General features: G+C 39.6%; 1 protein-coding gene across 1 annotated transcript; it reads left to right on the top strand.

Annotated features, from left to right (window-relative positions):
• The first annotated feature begins 501 nt into the window (after nucleotides 1–501).
• Nucleotides 502–2,453, top strand: LOC110685106. Its single transcript, XM_021861567.1, has 3 exons — nucleotides 502–543; nucleotides 661–680; nucleotides 788–2,453. Exons 1-3 carry the CDS (start codon nucleotides 502–504, stop codon nucleotides 2,451–2,453), a joined length of 1,728 nt encoding a protein of 575 aa, XP_021717259.1.
• Nucleotides 2,454–13,447: the final 10,994 nt, after the last annotated feature.

The raw sequence follows: 13,447 nt of genomic DNA, 5'->3' as shown, positions 1-13,447 counted from the left end.
TGTTTATGTATTGATTATATTCGTGGTAATTCTTGATCTTGGATGTTTTAGTTCATTGGTTTATCACATTCTTTAGATTAATTGAGTCCTTTAATTACTAGTTCTTAGAAGCTCATCACCATTGATTTGTTACTTGCTTAGTGATTATTTGAGTCTATTTAATTAGGTGAACCATAGTCTCTTGGGATTCGATCCTTACTTGCCCGTCTACATAGTAGTGGTCTCGTTAGGTTTATTTTTGTTAGTTACGCGACACGCCTATCAAATTTTGGCGCCGTTGTCGGGGACTAACGGTTTCTTGCTGATTATTTGTGATTCGTTTTTACTAAGCGTTTTTCGTTGCTTTGGCTATTGTCTCTTGTGTTTTTGATTCTCTTCTTTTAATTCTTTGTTGCATGCAAACACGACGTTCAAGGTCAGACGATTTAGCACCTTTTGATTATGAAATCGAAGCAACTGTAAGGAGACGAAGAGGTAGGGGAAGAGGGAGAAATCGAAACAATGGAAACATGGAAGACGGCACGAAATCTCTTTTGGAGTATGGTATTCCTGATACAACAACCGGACTCCTCTCAAGCATTGTTTGACCACCTGTCACTGCTCAGAACTTCGAATTGAAACCACAATTCATTCAATTCATCTCCAATGATTCGTTTGCAGGCACAACTCATGACTGCCCAGTGAGTTACATCGATAGTTTCTTGGAGAAATGTGACACTATGATATTAAATGGTGTTACAGATGATGCTCTTAGACTTCGCCTTTTCCCTTTCTCGTTACGGGATAGGGCGAAGGAATGGCTGAGAGATGAAGGTTCTGGCTCATTTGACACATGGGATAAATTGGTGAAGGCTTTCCTAGTCAAGTTCTTGGGACAGGACAAGACTGCAAGGTTGAGAAACGAGTTATCTACTTTCAGGCAGTCAGATGATGAGTCCCTATATGACGCATGGAGGAGATTTAAGCGACTACAGAGACAATGCCCTCACCATGGTATTCCTGAATGGATGTTGATCCAAACCTTCTACAATGGTTTAACACATGAGTTCCGAATCTACATTAATGCTGCATCTGGGGGTTTTCTATTGACTAAGAACCCAACTGAGGCGAAGGAACTAGTTGAGAAGATGGCAACCAATGATAACTATCACCCAGGAGGCCGAAACAGTGTGAAAAAGAGTGGTAAATTAGATGTTGATGCTCTAACTCTTTTGACTAGCTCTGTGCAGGCATTGACAAGCAAGTTTGATAGACTCCAAGCAGGAATATCCGCTAGCTTACCTGAGACTTGTCAAATGTGTAATGTGCAAGGCCACATTGCACCCAATTGCCCACAAAATTCAAATGACATGTCGATTAAGGAAGCCAATGCATTCAACACTTCTAACCCCAAAAGGCCATATGACCCCCATTCTAACACATATAATGAAGGTTGGAAGAATCACCTAAATTTTTCCTACAAGAATACCCAAGCCCAACAAAATCCACCTCCACCGCTACCTGGAACCAACAACTACAATGCACCACCTGGTTTCCAACCAAGGCCACCTCCAGTCCAACAACCTATGCAACCACCTCCTCAAAAATCCAACCTTGAACTAATGTTGGAAAATTTTATCACCAAAACCAACAATTCCATCCAACAAAAAAATAGTTCCATACAACAGTTACAAGCCCGGAGTAAGCTCATGGAAAATCAGATAAGTCAACTTGCTCATCAAGTTGGCCAATCTTTAAAGACACCGGTCACTTTTCCGGGTCAGACAGAGCAACCACAAGAGGGGCATATGAATGCTGTAATTTTGAGGAGTGGAAAGCAATTAGAAGAACCTCCTATCAAGGAGCCATCAAAGGAGGTTGTTGAAGGGGCAGGAGAAAGTGAGAAGGTGATTGATAGTCCGATGATCAAGGAAGAGCCAAAGGAAGCAACTCCACCACCACCTCTTGTTCCATATGTGCCAAAGGCTCCTTTTCCGCAGAGGTTAGCCCAAGCCAAGTTAGAGAAAAAGTATGGAAAATTTTTGGATATTCTGAAAAAGCTTCATATTAATATTCCATTCTTAGATGCAATATCCGAGATTCCATCTTATGCAAAAATTTTAAAGGATATGCTCTCTAATAAGAAAAAGCTAGAAGAGAATGCTACAGTTGCATTGACTGTAGAGTGTAGTGTAATTTTGCAAAACACACTTCCTAAGAAATTAGGCGATCCAGGTATCTATTCAATTCCAGTGAAACTTGGAGATATTGAGATTAATAGGGCATTATGTGATCTTGGTGCAAATGTGAGTCTTATGCCACTTTCTATCTGTAAGAAGCTTCAAATGGGTAAACTTAAGCCTACACGCATATCTCTACAACTTGCAGATAGGTCGGTTAAGTTTCCCTGGGTGTACTTGAGGATGTGCCTCTTTGCGTGGGAAAGTTCTTTATTCCCTGCGATTTTGTTGTGATGGAGATGAAGGAGGATGCACATGTTCCCATTATTCTTGGTAGGCCATTCTTAGCTACTGCAGGCGCAATTATTAACATGAAAAATGCCAAAATCATTTTTGAGGTTGGGGACGAGAAAATGGAGTATTCATTTTTTAATGCTATAGGCACTCCTTCTATGGGAGAGACTGTTTGTCAAGTGGATGTCCTTGGCGATCTACAGAGTGCGCAACTCTCCTTGAGTAAAACAGATGATGCACTTAAAATAGTACTACTGGGGAATGTTGATGATGAAGATTGGGAATCAAAGGAGTACACAAGGCTACTTGAGGAAGCAAAAACCAACCTAATCACTAGTCCAATCAGAGAAGTACTTAGTGCAGCGAGTGTTGGGGAGAGTACTACGCCTCCCGAGGTAGAGTTGAAACCCCTTCCCTCTAATCTTAAATATGCTGATCTTGGTCCTAATTATTCATATCCTGTTATTGTTAATGCTGAGCTCAAGGACACAAAATTAGAGCAACTGCTCACGGTTTTGAGAAAATATGAAAGTGTTATAGGGTACACCATTGATGATATTAAAGGTATTAATCCTTCTTTTTGTATGCATAAAATCATCCTTGAGGACGATTATGCTTCCTTTGTAGAACCTCAAAGAAGGCTTAATCCAAATATGATGGAGGTAGTGAAAAAAGAGGTTCTTAAATTGCTTGCTGCAGGAATAATTTACCCTATCTCAGATAGTAAGTGGGTTAGTCCTGTACAAGTAGTACCAAAAAAAGGAGGTATGACCGTTGTCAAGAATGACAAGTTTGAGCCAGTCGCCACTAGGACTGTCACAGGGTGGCGAATGTGTATTGATTATAGGAAATTAAATAAGGCCACCCGGAAGGACCATTTCCCCCTACCCTTTATTGATCAGATGCTAGAACGTTTAGCTAAGCATTCCTTTTTCTGTTATCTAGATGGATATTCTGGTTTTTTCCAAATTCCTATTCGTCCATGTGATCAAGAAAAGACTACATTTACATGTCCATATGGCACTTTTTCATATCGCAGGATGCCATTTGGATTATGCAATGCCCCAGCCACGTTTCCACGTTGTATGATGGCAATTTTTTAAGTCTCATATAGAATTCTATGGAAGTATTTATGGATGATTTTTCTATTTATGGAATATCTTTCGATGCATGTCTTGAAAATTTGAAAAAGGTGCTCCATAGATGCCAGGAAGTCAATCTTATTTTAAACTGGGAAAAATGTCATTTTATGGTACAACAGGGAATTGTCTTAGGTCATGTCGTGTCTAATAAGGGTACTGAGGTCGATAAGGCAAAAATAAAGGTCATAGAGCGATTACCTCCTCCGAACTCTGTAAAAGGAGTTCGAAGTTTCCTTGGTCATGCAGGTTTTTACCATCGTTTCATTAAGGATTTTTCGAAAATTGCTAGACCTCTAACTGAGCTTTTAGCTAAGGATGCTCCATTTATTTTCACTGATGCTTGTCTTGAGGCTTTTAACAAGTTGAAGGAACCTTTGATCTCTACCCCTGTTATGCAACCCCCGGATTGGACCTTACCGTTTGAAATCATGTGTGATGCTAGTGGTTATGCAGTAGAAGCCGTTTTGGGGCAACGAAAGGATAAAAAGCTTCATGCTATTTATTACCACTACTAGAAAACAGCTAATTTACGAGGGACATATTCCGTCGGAAAACCTTAAAAATCCGTCGGAAAGTCCAGTTTCCGACGGAATTCCGTCGAAACACGCTGTCGGAGACCCCTTTGTAGGAAATTTGGGTTATACCGAGGGATTTTCCGTCGGAAACATCCTTACCGACGGAATTTCCGACGGATTTTAGTTTCTCGGAACCTTAGTTTGACCTGAATTGGAAGTCCGTCGCAAGATTCCGACGGAATAAAATCCCTCGGATTATTCCCCTATTCTGACGGACATTTCCGTCGGAAGGCCCCACGTTTTCGAGGGAAATTTCCGTCGGAACAGGGGAATGTTACGAGGGATTTATTCCGTCGGAAATTCCCCTTTTCCGAGGGATTTTAATTCCGTCGGAAGATTCCCTTTTCCGAGGGATAGTATTTCCGTCGGAAGTTCTCCTTTTCCGAGGGATTATAATTCCGTCGGAACTTTTCTTCTTTGCTACGAAATAAATTTTTATTTTAGCTATATATTTTCCTCCGGGACAAACCTGTAATTCCTGCTTCTTATATTATATTACTAATTGAATAATTTGTGCAAATATATATATATATATATATATATATATATATATATATATATATATACTAATTCCAATATTTACAATAAACACTAAGTTAATATAAAATTACAACTAACAAACAATAAGTTCATCAATGCTATACAACAGCGCGAGTGCCCTGGCCAACTCCACCAAAACCCGGGTCGTCGTCCCTGGGATCTCGAAATGGAGGTCGCACGTTGGAACATGGGTCATTGGCGTAACGACCCATCATCCTTTCTTCCAGCCTCTTCTCCATTTCTTCCATTTGGGCTTGTAGTTGGGCTTGAACTTGGGCTTGAACTCGGGCTTCCATGTCGGCTTCCATTTGTTCCCGAATAGCCTGGACCCTGGATTCCATCTGATCCTGCATCTAAGAAACAAAGGAGGGCGTGTATTGCATGGAAGAGGTGGAAAGTCGGCGACCTATCTGGCTGCCATAGTACATGTCAGCACTTTCGCCTAGTCCCTTCACAAGTCCTTTTTTGTTCCGACCACCCACTGTCTCCCAGTACAGCTCATTCGGAGTCTTCTGAGTCCTTTGAGTGCAAGCCGCCCCAACCCTCTTTTGGTAGGCCTCCTACAAGATAAACGTATAAAAGGGAACAAACGAGGTAGTAAGTTATACAAAAAAGCTAAACCAAATTGAGCCAACTATGACCTATATGACCTATTCTTAGCCCATTTTCTATGTTTTTGACCAAATGAACAATTTATTTCCTTACACATGCATATTTTAGGTATTGTAAGGGGTACATGCCTTGAAATCACAAAAAAAAAACAACTCCCTAAGCTTTGGGACGCGTTTTGAGCCAAATGGAGCCAACTATGGCCTATATGACCTATTCTTAGCCCATTTTCTATGTTTTTGATCAAATAGCCTATTTATTTCTCTAAAAATTCATATTTTAGGTATTTTAAGGGGTACAGGCCTTGAAATCACAAAAAACTAAAAGTCCCTAAGGTTTGGGACGCATTTTGAGCCATATGGAGCCAACTATGGCCTGTATGACCTATTCTTTGCCCATTTTCTATGTTTTTGACCAAATTAACTATTTTTTTCTCTAAACATCTCTATTACAGGTATTCTAAGGGTTAAATGCCTTGAAATTCCAAAAAAATACAACTCCCTAAGGTTTGGGACGTATTTTGGAGCCAAATTGAGCCAACTATGGCCTATATGACCTATTCTTAGCCCATTTTCTATGTTTTTGACCAAATGAACAATTTCTTTCACTAAACATGAATATTTTAGGTATTATTAGGGGTACAGGCCTTGAAATCACAATAAACTACAAGTCCCTAAGGTTTGGGACGCATTTTGAGGCAAATGAAGCCAACTATGGCCTATATGACCTATTTTTTGCCCATTTTCTATGTTTTTGACCAAATGAACTATTTTTTCTCTAAAAATCTCTATTACATGTAGTCTAAGGGGTACATGCCTTTAAATTCCAAAAAAATACAAATCCCTAAGGTTTGGGACGCATTTTGGAGCCAAATTGAGCCAACTATGGCCTATATGACCTATTCTTAGCCCATTTTCTATGTTTTTGACCAAATGAACAATTTCTTTCTCTAAACATGCATATTTTAGGTATTTTAAGGGGTACAGGCCTTGAAATCACAAAAAACTACAAGTCCCTAAGGTTTAGGACGCATTTGATCCAAATGGAGCCAACTATGGCCTGTATGACCTATTCTTTGCCCATTTTCTATGTTTTTTTACCAAATCAACTGTTTTTTTTTCTGGGATTTTTGACCAAATTTGACGCTATTACTAGGGTGTGCCATTGTGCCTTGAACTCTGGGATTTTTCGAATGCCATGTCATTTCCTCCGAAATGTTCTTCGTTGCAAACAGTCTTTGCAACCTGGGTGTGATCGGGAAATAAAATAGAAGATTCAAAGGCACTAGGCTACCTTTAGAAGTCTGCTTGTATCGGTCGCTTCCACACACCCTTCATTCAGACAACTGAGCATCATCCTTCCAAAACAACATACACCCTTTCGGGCACGCATGAATCTTTTGATGGGACAGTTCCAACCCCTTCACAATCTTCTTCACCTCGTAAAAAGTGTCGGCCATATGATTGTTGTTCAGAATTGCCTCACTTAGCAAAGAAGCAAACCCATCAACACATCTGTGAGGCAAATTATACTCACATTTGAGACTAGTGATTCTAGCGGCTATCTCTAACACAGACAAAGAACTCCCTTCGTATAATAGCCTTTCAGAAGCCTTCAACAAATCCAGAAAATGCTTAGAAGTTGCATTAGGCTCCTCCTCTGATGAAACACTAGCCTCCTCGGAATGCCCCTGATCTTGACTATGACCAAAAGCATCCAAAACCATGTCAGAATATTCATTTAACCGTCGTTCGGGAACTCCCGGATACCCCTCCCCTTGACACATCCACACGTAGTAGTTAGGTACAAAACCCTTGTCATACAGATGAATTTTAACCGTATCCACATTCCAAAGGCGTTTGTTCTTACATTTAACACATGGACACCTAACCTCATCCGTATTACTACTCTCGGGATGATCTCTGACGTACTGAATGAATTCATCAACTCCTTTCACGAAATCTGGATTAATACTTTGCCCAATCGTCCTTTTATACATCCAGCTACGTTCTCTTCGTTTCATGATTACAACTTCTACACAGCTCATGCATATGTACAATCACATTAGTCATGAACGGTATTTCGCAGTCATTATCCACCACAACGTTATGGAAATGCAAATGAGATTTGAAATGCTTCCAAAGGGTCCTTATCACTCCAACCTAACCCATCCTTGTACGTTTATTCTCACTAGTGAATGTAACCCAGGTTTTCAATTCTATGGAAAATCCGCCAGCATTTCCCTACATTTCTCCAAGTACACGAGGTAGGCGATTATACACACCTACATATGTACCTAGAGAACACGGTAGAGAAGTGCATGAAAAGGCAGGATTTTCCCTAGAATCAAAAACAAGGCTTACATTCACCACCTAAGTGAGAATAAGCGTACAAGGACAGTCCCAACCGGGACTATTCAAGACATACTCCTAATGTGTATGCCTTGAACGGGTATCTAGGCATATGATTATGCAAATTATTCATTTATTATAATATATATCTATATATATATATATATATATATATATATATATATATATATATATATAAAAACTAACTTGCATTAAATTAAACTAACAAATATATCATAATTTATCTAAAGATAACTAACATATCATAATATCATAATATTCAAATAAACCAATCAAACAAAACCAAACTCACTAAAATTTCATTATATTAAACCAAAATAGGATACATTATATAAATTAAATTAAACTAAGCTATAATATATTAAACTAAGGTAATGTAACATACATCATATTAAACTAAACCAAACCAACCTACATTATAATAAATTAAACAAAACTAAACAACATTATATTAAAATAAAGTAAGCTAACATACATCATATTAAACTAAACTAAACTAAACCAACATACATTATTATATTTAACTAAACCAAACTAAACTAACCTATTATAATACAACTACACTAAACTAACATATTACCCTAAACTATACTTATATTAACTACACTAATCTAACATATTATAACACAAACACATTCATTTAAAAAATTTCAACAAATTGAAATATAAATATAACAAATTGTAAATACAATAACTAAAAACAATAATAACCTACCACATATCTACACACCATTATGATTTAACATGCCAAGTATGTACTAAATTTATAAATTTAGCTTTAAAATAATGTCTAACCTGTAGGTCTGAGTTTGTAATTGCCAAAAAAACAATTCAACACACAAAACCTACAAATATTCAAATTAACAAAAATAATTAACACCAAACAAAAGCATGAACTACATTTATGATTTAAGCTTGAATTATTAACTAAAAAAAAAAACAGAAAAGCAAAGAAAAAAGCAAACAACCTGCTAGTGGCGGCGGCGGCGGCGGTGGCTGGTCGTGGTTGACTCGCCGACAACTTCACCACTTGGAAAAACACTCCCGTACACCCTAGTTCAAAGGTGGTGGTTAGGATTTGAAGGAAAAAAAATTAAAAACAATATAAACAAACCCTTACCGGCGGCATGGCGGCAACAGAGGGGGCCTTGTGGCGGCGGCGGCGGCTGGGTGGAGGCCTTTCTCACTCTTCCTCGTTCTCCTTCTTCCTTTCTCTTTCTCTTCCTTCTCCCTTTCTCTCTCTTCCCCTTTCTCCCTCTTCCTCTTTCTCCCTCTTCCTCCTTCTCCCTCTTCCTCTCTCTTCCCCTTTCTCCCTCTTCCTCTTTCTCTCTCTTCTTCTTCCTCTTCCTGTCGCCTTCTCTCTCTTCTTTTGTTTTTTTTTTAATTTTGCTTCTGTGCAGACTGCAGAACGTTTCTTTTTTTTTTTATTAATCGAAGCTTTCGACGGAAATATTTCCCTCGGAAATCACAGGTTCCGGCGGAAAATTCCGTCGGAAGCTGTGTTTTCTGAGGGAAATATTTCCGTCGGAAATTGCTCCAAGGGAATATTCCGTAGAAACATCAATATTCCGAGGGAAATCAAATCCGTCGCAACATTTTCGACGGATTAATCCGTCGGAAGGGAACAGTTCCGACAATTTTTTCCTACAAAGTCAATTTCCCTCGGAATTTTTAAATTTTTCGAGGGAAATAAAGTCCGTCGGAAGATTTCCCTCGGAAATAAGCCTATTTCTAGTAGTAAAACTCTTAGCTTTGCTAAAATGAATTATGCCACAACAGAAAAAGAGATGCTAGCTGTAATTTATGCAATTGATAAGTTTCATTCTTACTTGGTTAGCTCGAAAGTAATAATTCATACAGATCATGCAGCATTGAGATACTCAATGAGCAAAAGTCACGCTAAGCCGCGGTTGATTCATTGGATCCTTCAACTACAAGACTTGAAAGGAATGGTGTCCATCCAACAAGTGTATTATTCTGATAGAGGGTTCAGAATTATTATAGAGCTAATTCTTCAGTAAGGTCAAGTGATCGAAATGCCTAGGTGGAGGCCGCTTCCGATCAATGTTATTAAGGTATAATTAATATTACAACTTAATCTTAACTGAACCCTTCGGGTCGAACCCAATCAAACAACCGATCCGAGAGGACGAATTAATCCGAAGGATTTAATGAGTCGTCGGAGTTTTACGAACACAGACGTCGGTAATCGAGCCTAGGGCGTCAAGGCCGAGCGTCGCAAAATCACAAGCAACAAGTACGAGCGTAGCCGTAGCATCATATTGGGCTACCCATGTGAAGTGCTAGGCTAGGCTAGCTCAACGCAAACCTAGACGCACCATGTGCGTGCTAGGCGCACCATGGTGTTCTAGGCACGCCATGCGTGCTAGGCGCACTAGGCTGCCCATCGCAGCACCATGGGCGTGTGTGCGTGCCTTCGCATGGCACAGCAGCACTGCAACGTGTGTGCTTGGGTGCCTAGGTGCCATCACAGGCCACACGCACCAAGCACAGCACTATCGCATGGCTAGCCCTATACGTGTGTGCGTGTGCATGTGCCTAGGGCCGTCGCATGCCGTCGCAACATCAATAGCACAACACTGAGCATCGCATGCTTGTGCGTTTGGCTGGCGAGGCGATGCCCAGCATGCGTGGCTCGCTAGCAGCACGCATGCTGGGTGTGTGTGTGCGTGCGAGTGTGAGAGCTAGGCAGCCAGCAACACTTGCTAGCAGCGCCCAGCGCCTAGCAAGCAGCAGCGTAGGCATCACCCAGCACAACAGCATGCAGCGCGCATGAGCTGGCGGGCTGATGCATGCTGGCTGGTGCTGGCTGGCTAGGCTAGCTGGCATGTTGTCTGGCTGCCAGCCAGCAGCCCTTGAGGGCTGTTTTGTGAGGGGTGGGGACCAACCCTTGGGCAATGCCTTGGGGAGCAAGGCAATGGTCCCCCCCACCTACTCTTGGTCCTCACTTAACTTTCTCTCTCCCCTTGACACTTGTTGCATTGTGATTGATTTGATTATTTATTTAATTTAGAATTAAATTAATTATCAATTTTATTCATTCTCCCACATTGGTTGGGAAATGAAAATCAAGGATTCATTTCCTTATAAATATTAAGGCTTGGGTATTTGGGAAAGAACCCACTTGAGTGGAATTGAAAAGGCAACTCTATAATTGAGTAAACCTTGAATTCGTAAAACTCCAAGTTTATATTTTGTCCGGGCCTTGACTAACCTTCAAGGCTTAGGACGATCGGGTCGGATTCGAGGGTACAATCTCGTTGGAGGCCTCGCATTATCGAGGTTGAAGTAAGAGCTCGTTGTAAGAGCGAAGCACACGTCGAGGGTATATTTCTTATCCGTAATCATAATTGTATTTTAATTATGTTTTGCACGTATTAGTTGCATTATTTATGGGGCCGGGTCTTGGGGGGTTTCTTTCCGCGTAGTGAGAGTCACTACGAAACCCTACAGCGGTATCGGAGCCATGCTCCTTTTAATTTTTGCAATTATTCATTAATTAAGGTGTTTTAAAGTAAGATTTAAATTCTAGTTTTGCTTTTCTTATTGGATTAGAAGCTCGTTTTAATTAATTTTAAACTCGTATTTTTTCTCGTTTTGGCTGTCGAACCCAGATTTTTGCTAAAAAATAGTGTTTTTTGGGTAGAATCGACATTCTGGAACAGATTCATCCCTTTTTGAGGACTGTCCAGAAGCTAAATTCAAACCTGAAACCCAAGTTTTTGGGGTTTTTTCGTTTTTCAACGAAAATTTCAAATCGTTTTAAGCCTTGATTAATGCAAGCATTACAAGGTTAGATTAAATGCATTATTGCATCCCTAATCTACTGCCATTTTAAATATCCTTAAGCATAATTATGGAGTTTTAATTAGATCTTGAGTTGATATGCTATTGTCACACAAACTTGATTTTTCACAATTATGCAAATAAATTGCATTAATGTGTGAATGTTTGATGTGAATGTGTGATTTTAAGTTCCTAAGAATGTTAAAGATCTAATCTTTAAAAGTTTAAATGATTGGAACTTTAACCCTAAAGTCCATGATTGAACTAAGTTCGGATTTTTCATTTTTGGTTGATTAAAATCCATGAAGTTCAAATACTTGTGAGTAAAATTTTGATTAATCTTCATATTGGAAGATGTAATCTTGGTATTTTACACAAGTATGAAAGTTGGAAAATTTTATCATTAGATGGTTAATTTATTTTCCAACTCCCTTTTGTAAAATCCATTATTAATTTGCATATTGGCTAAATTAATTATGGACATAGCTCATTCAGTTTTAAGAATAAAGAAATACCTAAAAATTGTTTCAAAATAAATTTTTGGATGATTTAGGCTTGTGCACCATTAAATTGAATTTAATTAAGTTAGACTTATTTTATTTTATTTTTCCTCAAATTGATTCTAAAATAAAATTTAGAATTAATTTATGCCACACATAATCGGGATTAAAATCCCGAGTAAATGCACGTAAATCGATGCAAAACTGCAAGCGTCACCAAGGTTAGCCGGGCTGCCCAGCAGCCCGCATGTAGGCTGCCTATGGTGCGTGCATGGGCAGAGCATCGAAGGTGCGTGGCTGTGTGGCGAGGGGTGCTAGTGCACTGAGCTTGGGCAGTGGCGTAGTCTGCTGGATGCTTGGGGATGCTGCTTAGCAGCGTGGTAGGAAGCACCAGCCAAACCACTACTAGCTGGCAGGCGCCAGCATGCGAGCTAGCATGCGTAGCATGCATAGCAAGCAGCTGGTGCTGGCCAGCGTAGTGTGCTGTGCTGGGCGCAGCATACTAGCACCAAGTGCCAACACATGCCATGATGCTGCTGCTGCTGCGTGTGTGGCGAAGGCTGCTGGCGTGCTTGTGCTGCTGCTGGGCAGCGAGGCAGCGAGCCCCAGCCAGCCAGCCCACTGCTACCTAGCAGCCATGGTGTCGCAATGCACCATGCAAGGTGGTGGCTATTTTGCTTAATTTTTGAGCTATGTATTTTGCAAAAATTTTCCGGTTTTAAATATTTATGTAATTATTTTAATGAGGTTAAAACCTCGTTTTTCGGTTTTTGCAAAATTTGACAAATTATGGGTTAAGCCGACTTAATTAATCGGATTGATTAAGTATGGATGCGGAATTCAGTGGGAGCTTAGTTAATTACATGAGCATTTTGCTTTTAGAAATAATGGATTAACAACTTTGACTAGTTTTAATTAGGCGCGTTAATCGGATTAACCACCTAAGTTAGTTACTAGCTCTGCGTGTTTAATTATGTATCTCGTAATGTGCATGGGCCATTCACAAATAGTGAATGGGTGAATGAAAGATTGTTTTCAAAACAGGTTTTGAGTAAGTGGCAACTAGTGGGACCCGACTAGGATAGAAAATACGGACTGCGTTCTGTTATGTATTTTTGTAAATCTAAATACGGTCTGCGAACCGTTAAGTATTTTTTTACTTTAGATTAATCTTAGTCGTAGTAGATAAGTATTTTATTTTGGCAAAGATGTCTCAAGACGGCGTTTCGATGATGACGAGCCAAGATGAAGACCCTTGAAGATTTGAAGATTTCAAGGGGTCATGCTAGTTGTCAAATGCATCAATTTATGCTTTATATATATTATTGTTATATATGAATGTTAGATGCATGTCTAGGATTTCATATGTTGTGTCGATTAGTTAAGTTCACTTAAATCAACCAACATAGAAACCCTAGGTCCCTTAATAATATTGAGCTAAAATTTTTC

The sequence above is a fragment of the Chenopodium quinoa genome, unplaced genomic scaffold (assembly GCF_001683475.1).
Source record: "Chenopodium quinoa cultivar QQ74 unplaced genomic scaffold, ASM168347v1, whole genome shotgun sequence".
Taxonomy (NCBI): domain Eukaryota; kingdom Viridiplantae; phylum Streptophyta; class Magnoliopsida; order Caryophyllales; family Amaranthaceae; genus Chenopodium; species Chenopodium quinoa.
The sequence above is the reverse complement of the archived record's forward strand: the minus strand, read 5'-3'. Positions and strand labels throughout refer to the sequence as shown.

Bases quoted from the DNA above. Each gene is read 5' to 3' on its own strand.
- LOC110685106 (XM_021861567.1), top strand. From the start codon at position 502: ATGGAAACATGGAAGACGGCACGAAATCTCTTTTGGAGTATG. The intron at 544-660 runs GTATTCCTGATA...ATTCGTTTGCAG, and splicing joins GAAATCTCTTTTGGAGTATG to GCACAACTCATGACTGCCCA. The intron at 681-787 runs GTGAGTTACATC...GTTACGGGATAG, and splicing joins GCACAACTCATGACTGCCCA to GGCGAAGGAATGGCTGAGAG.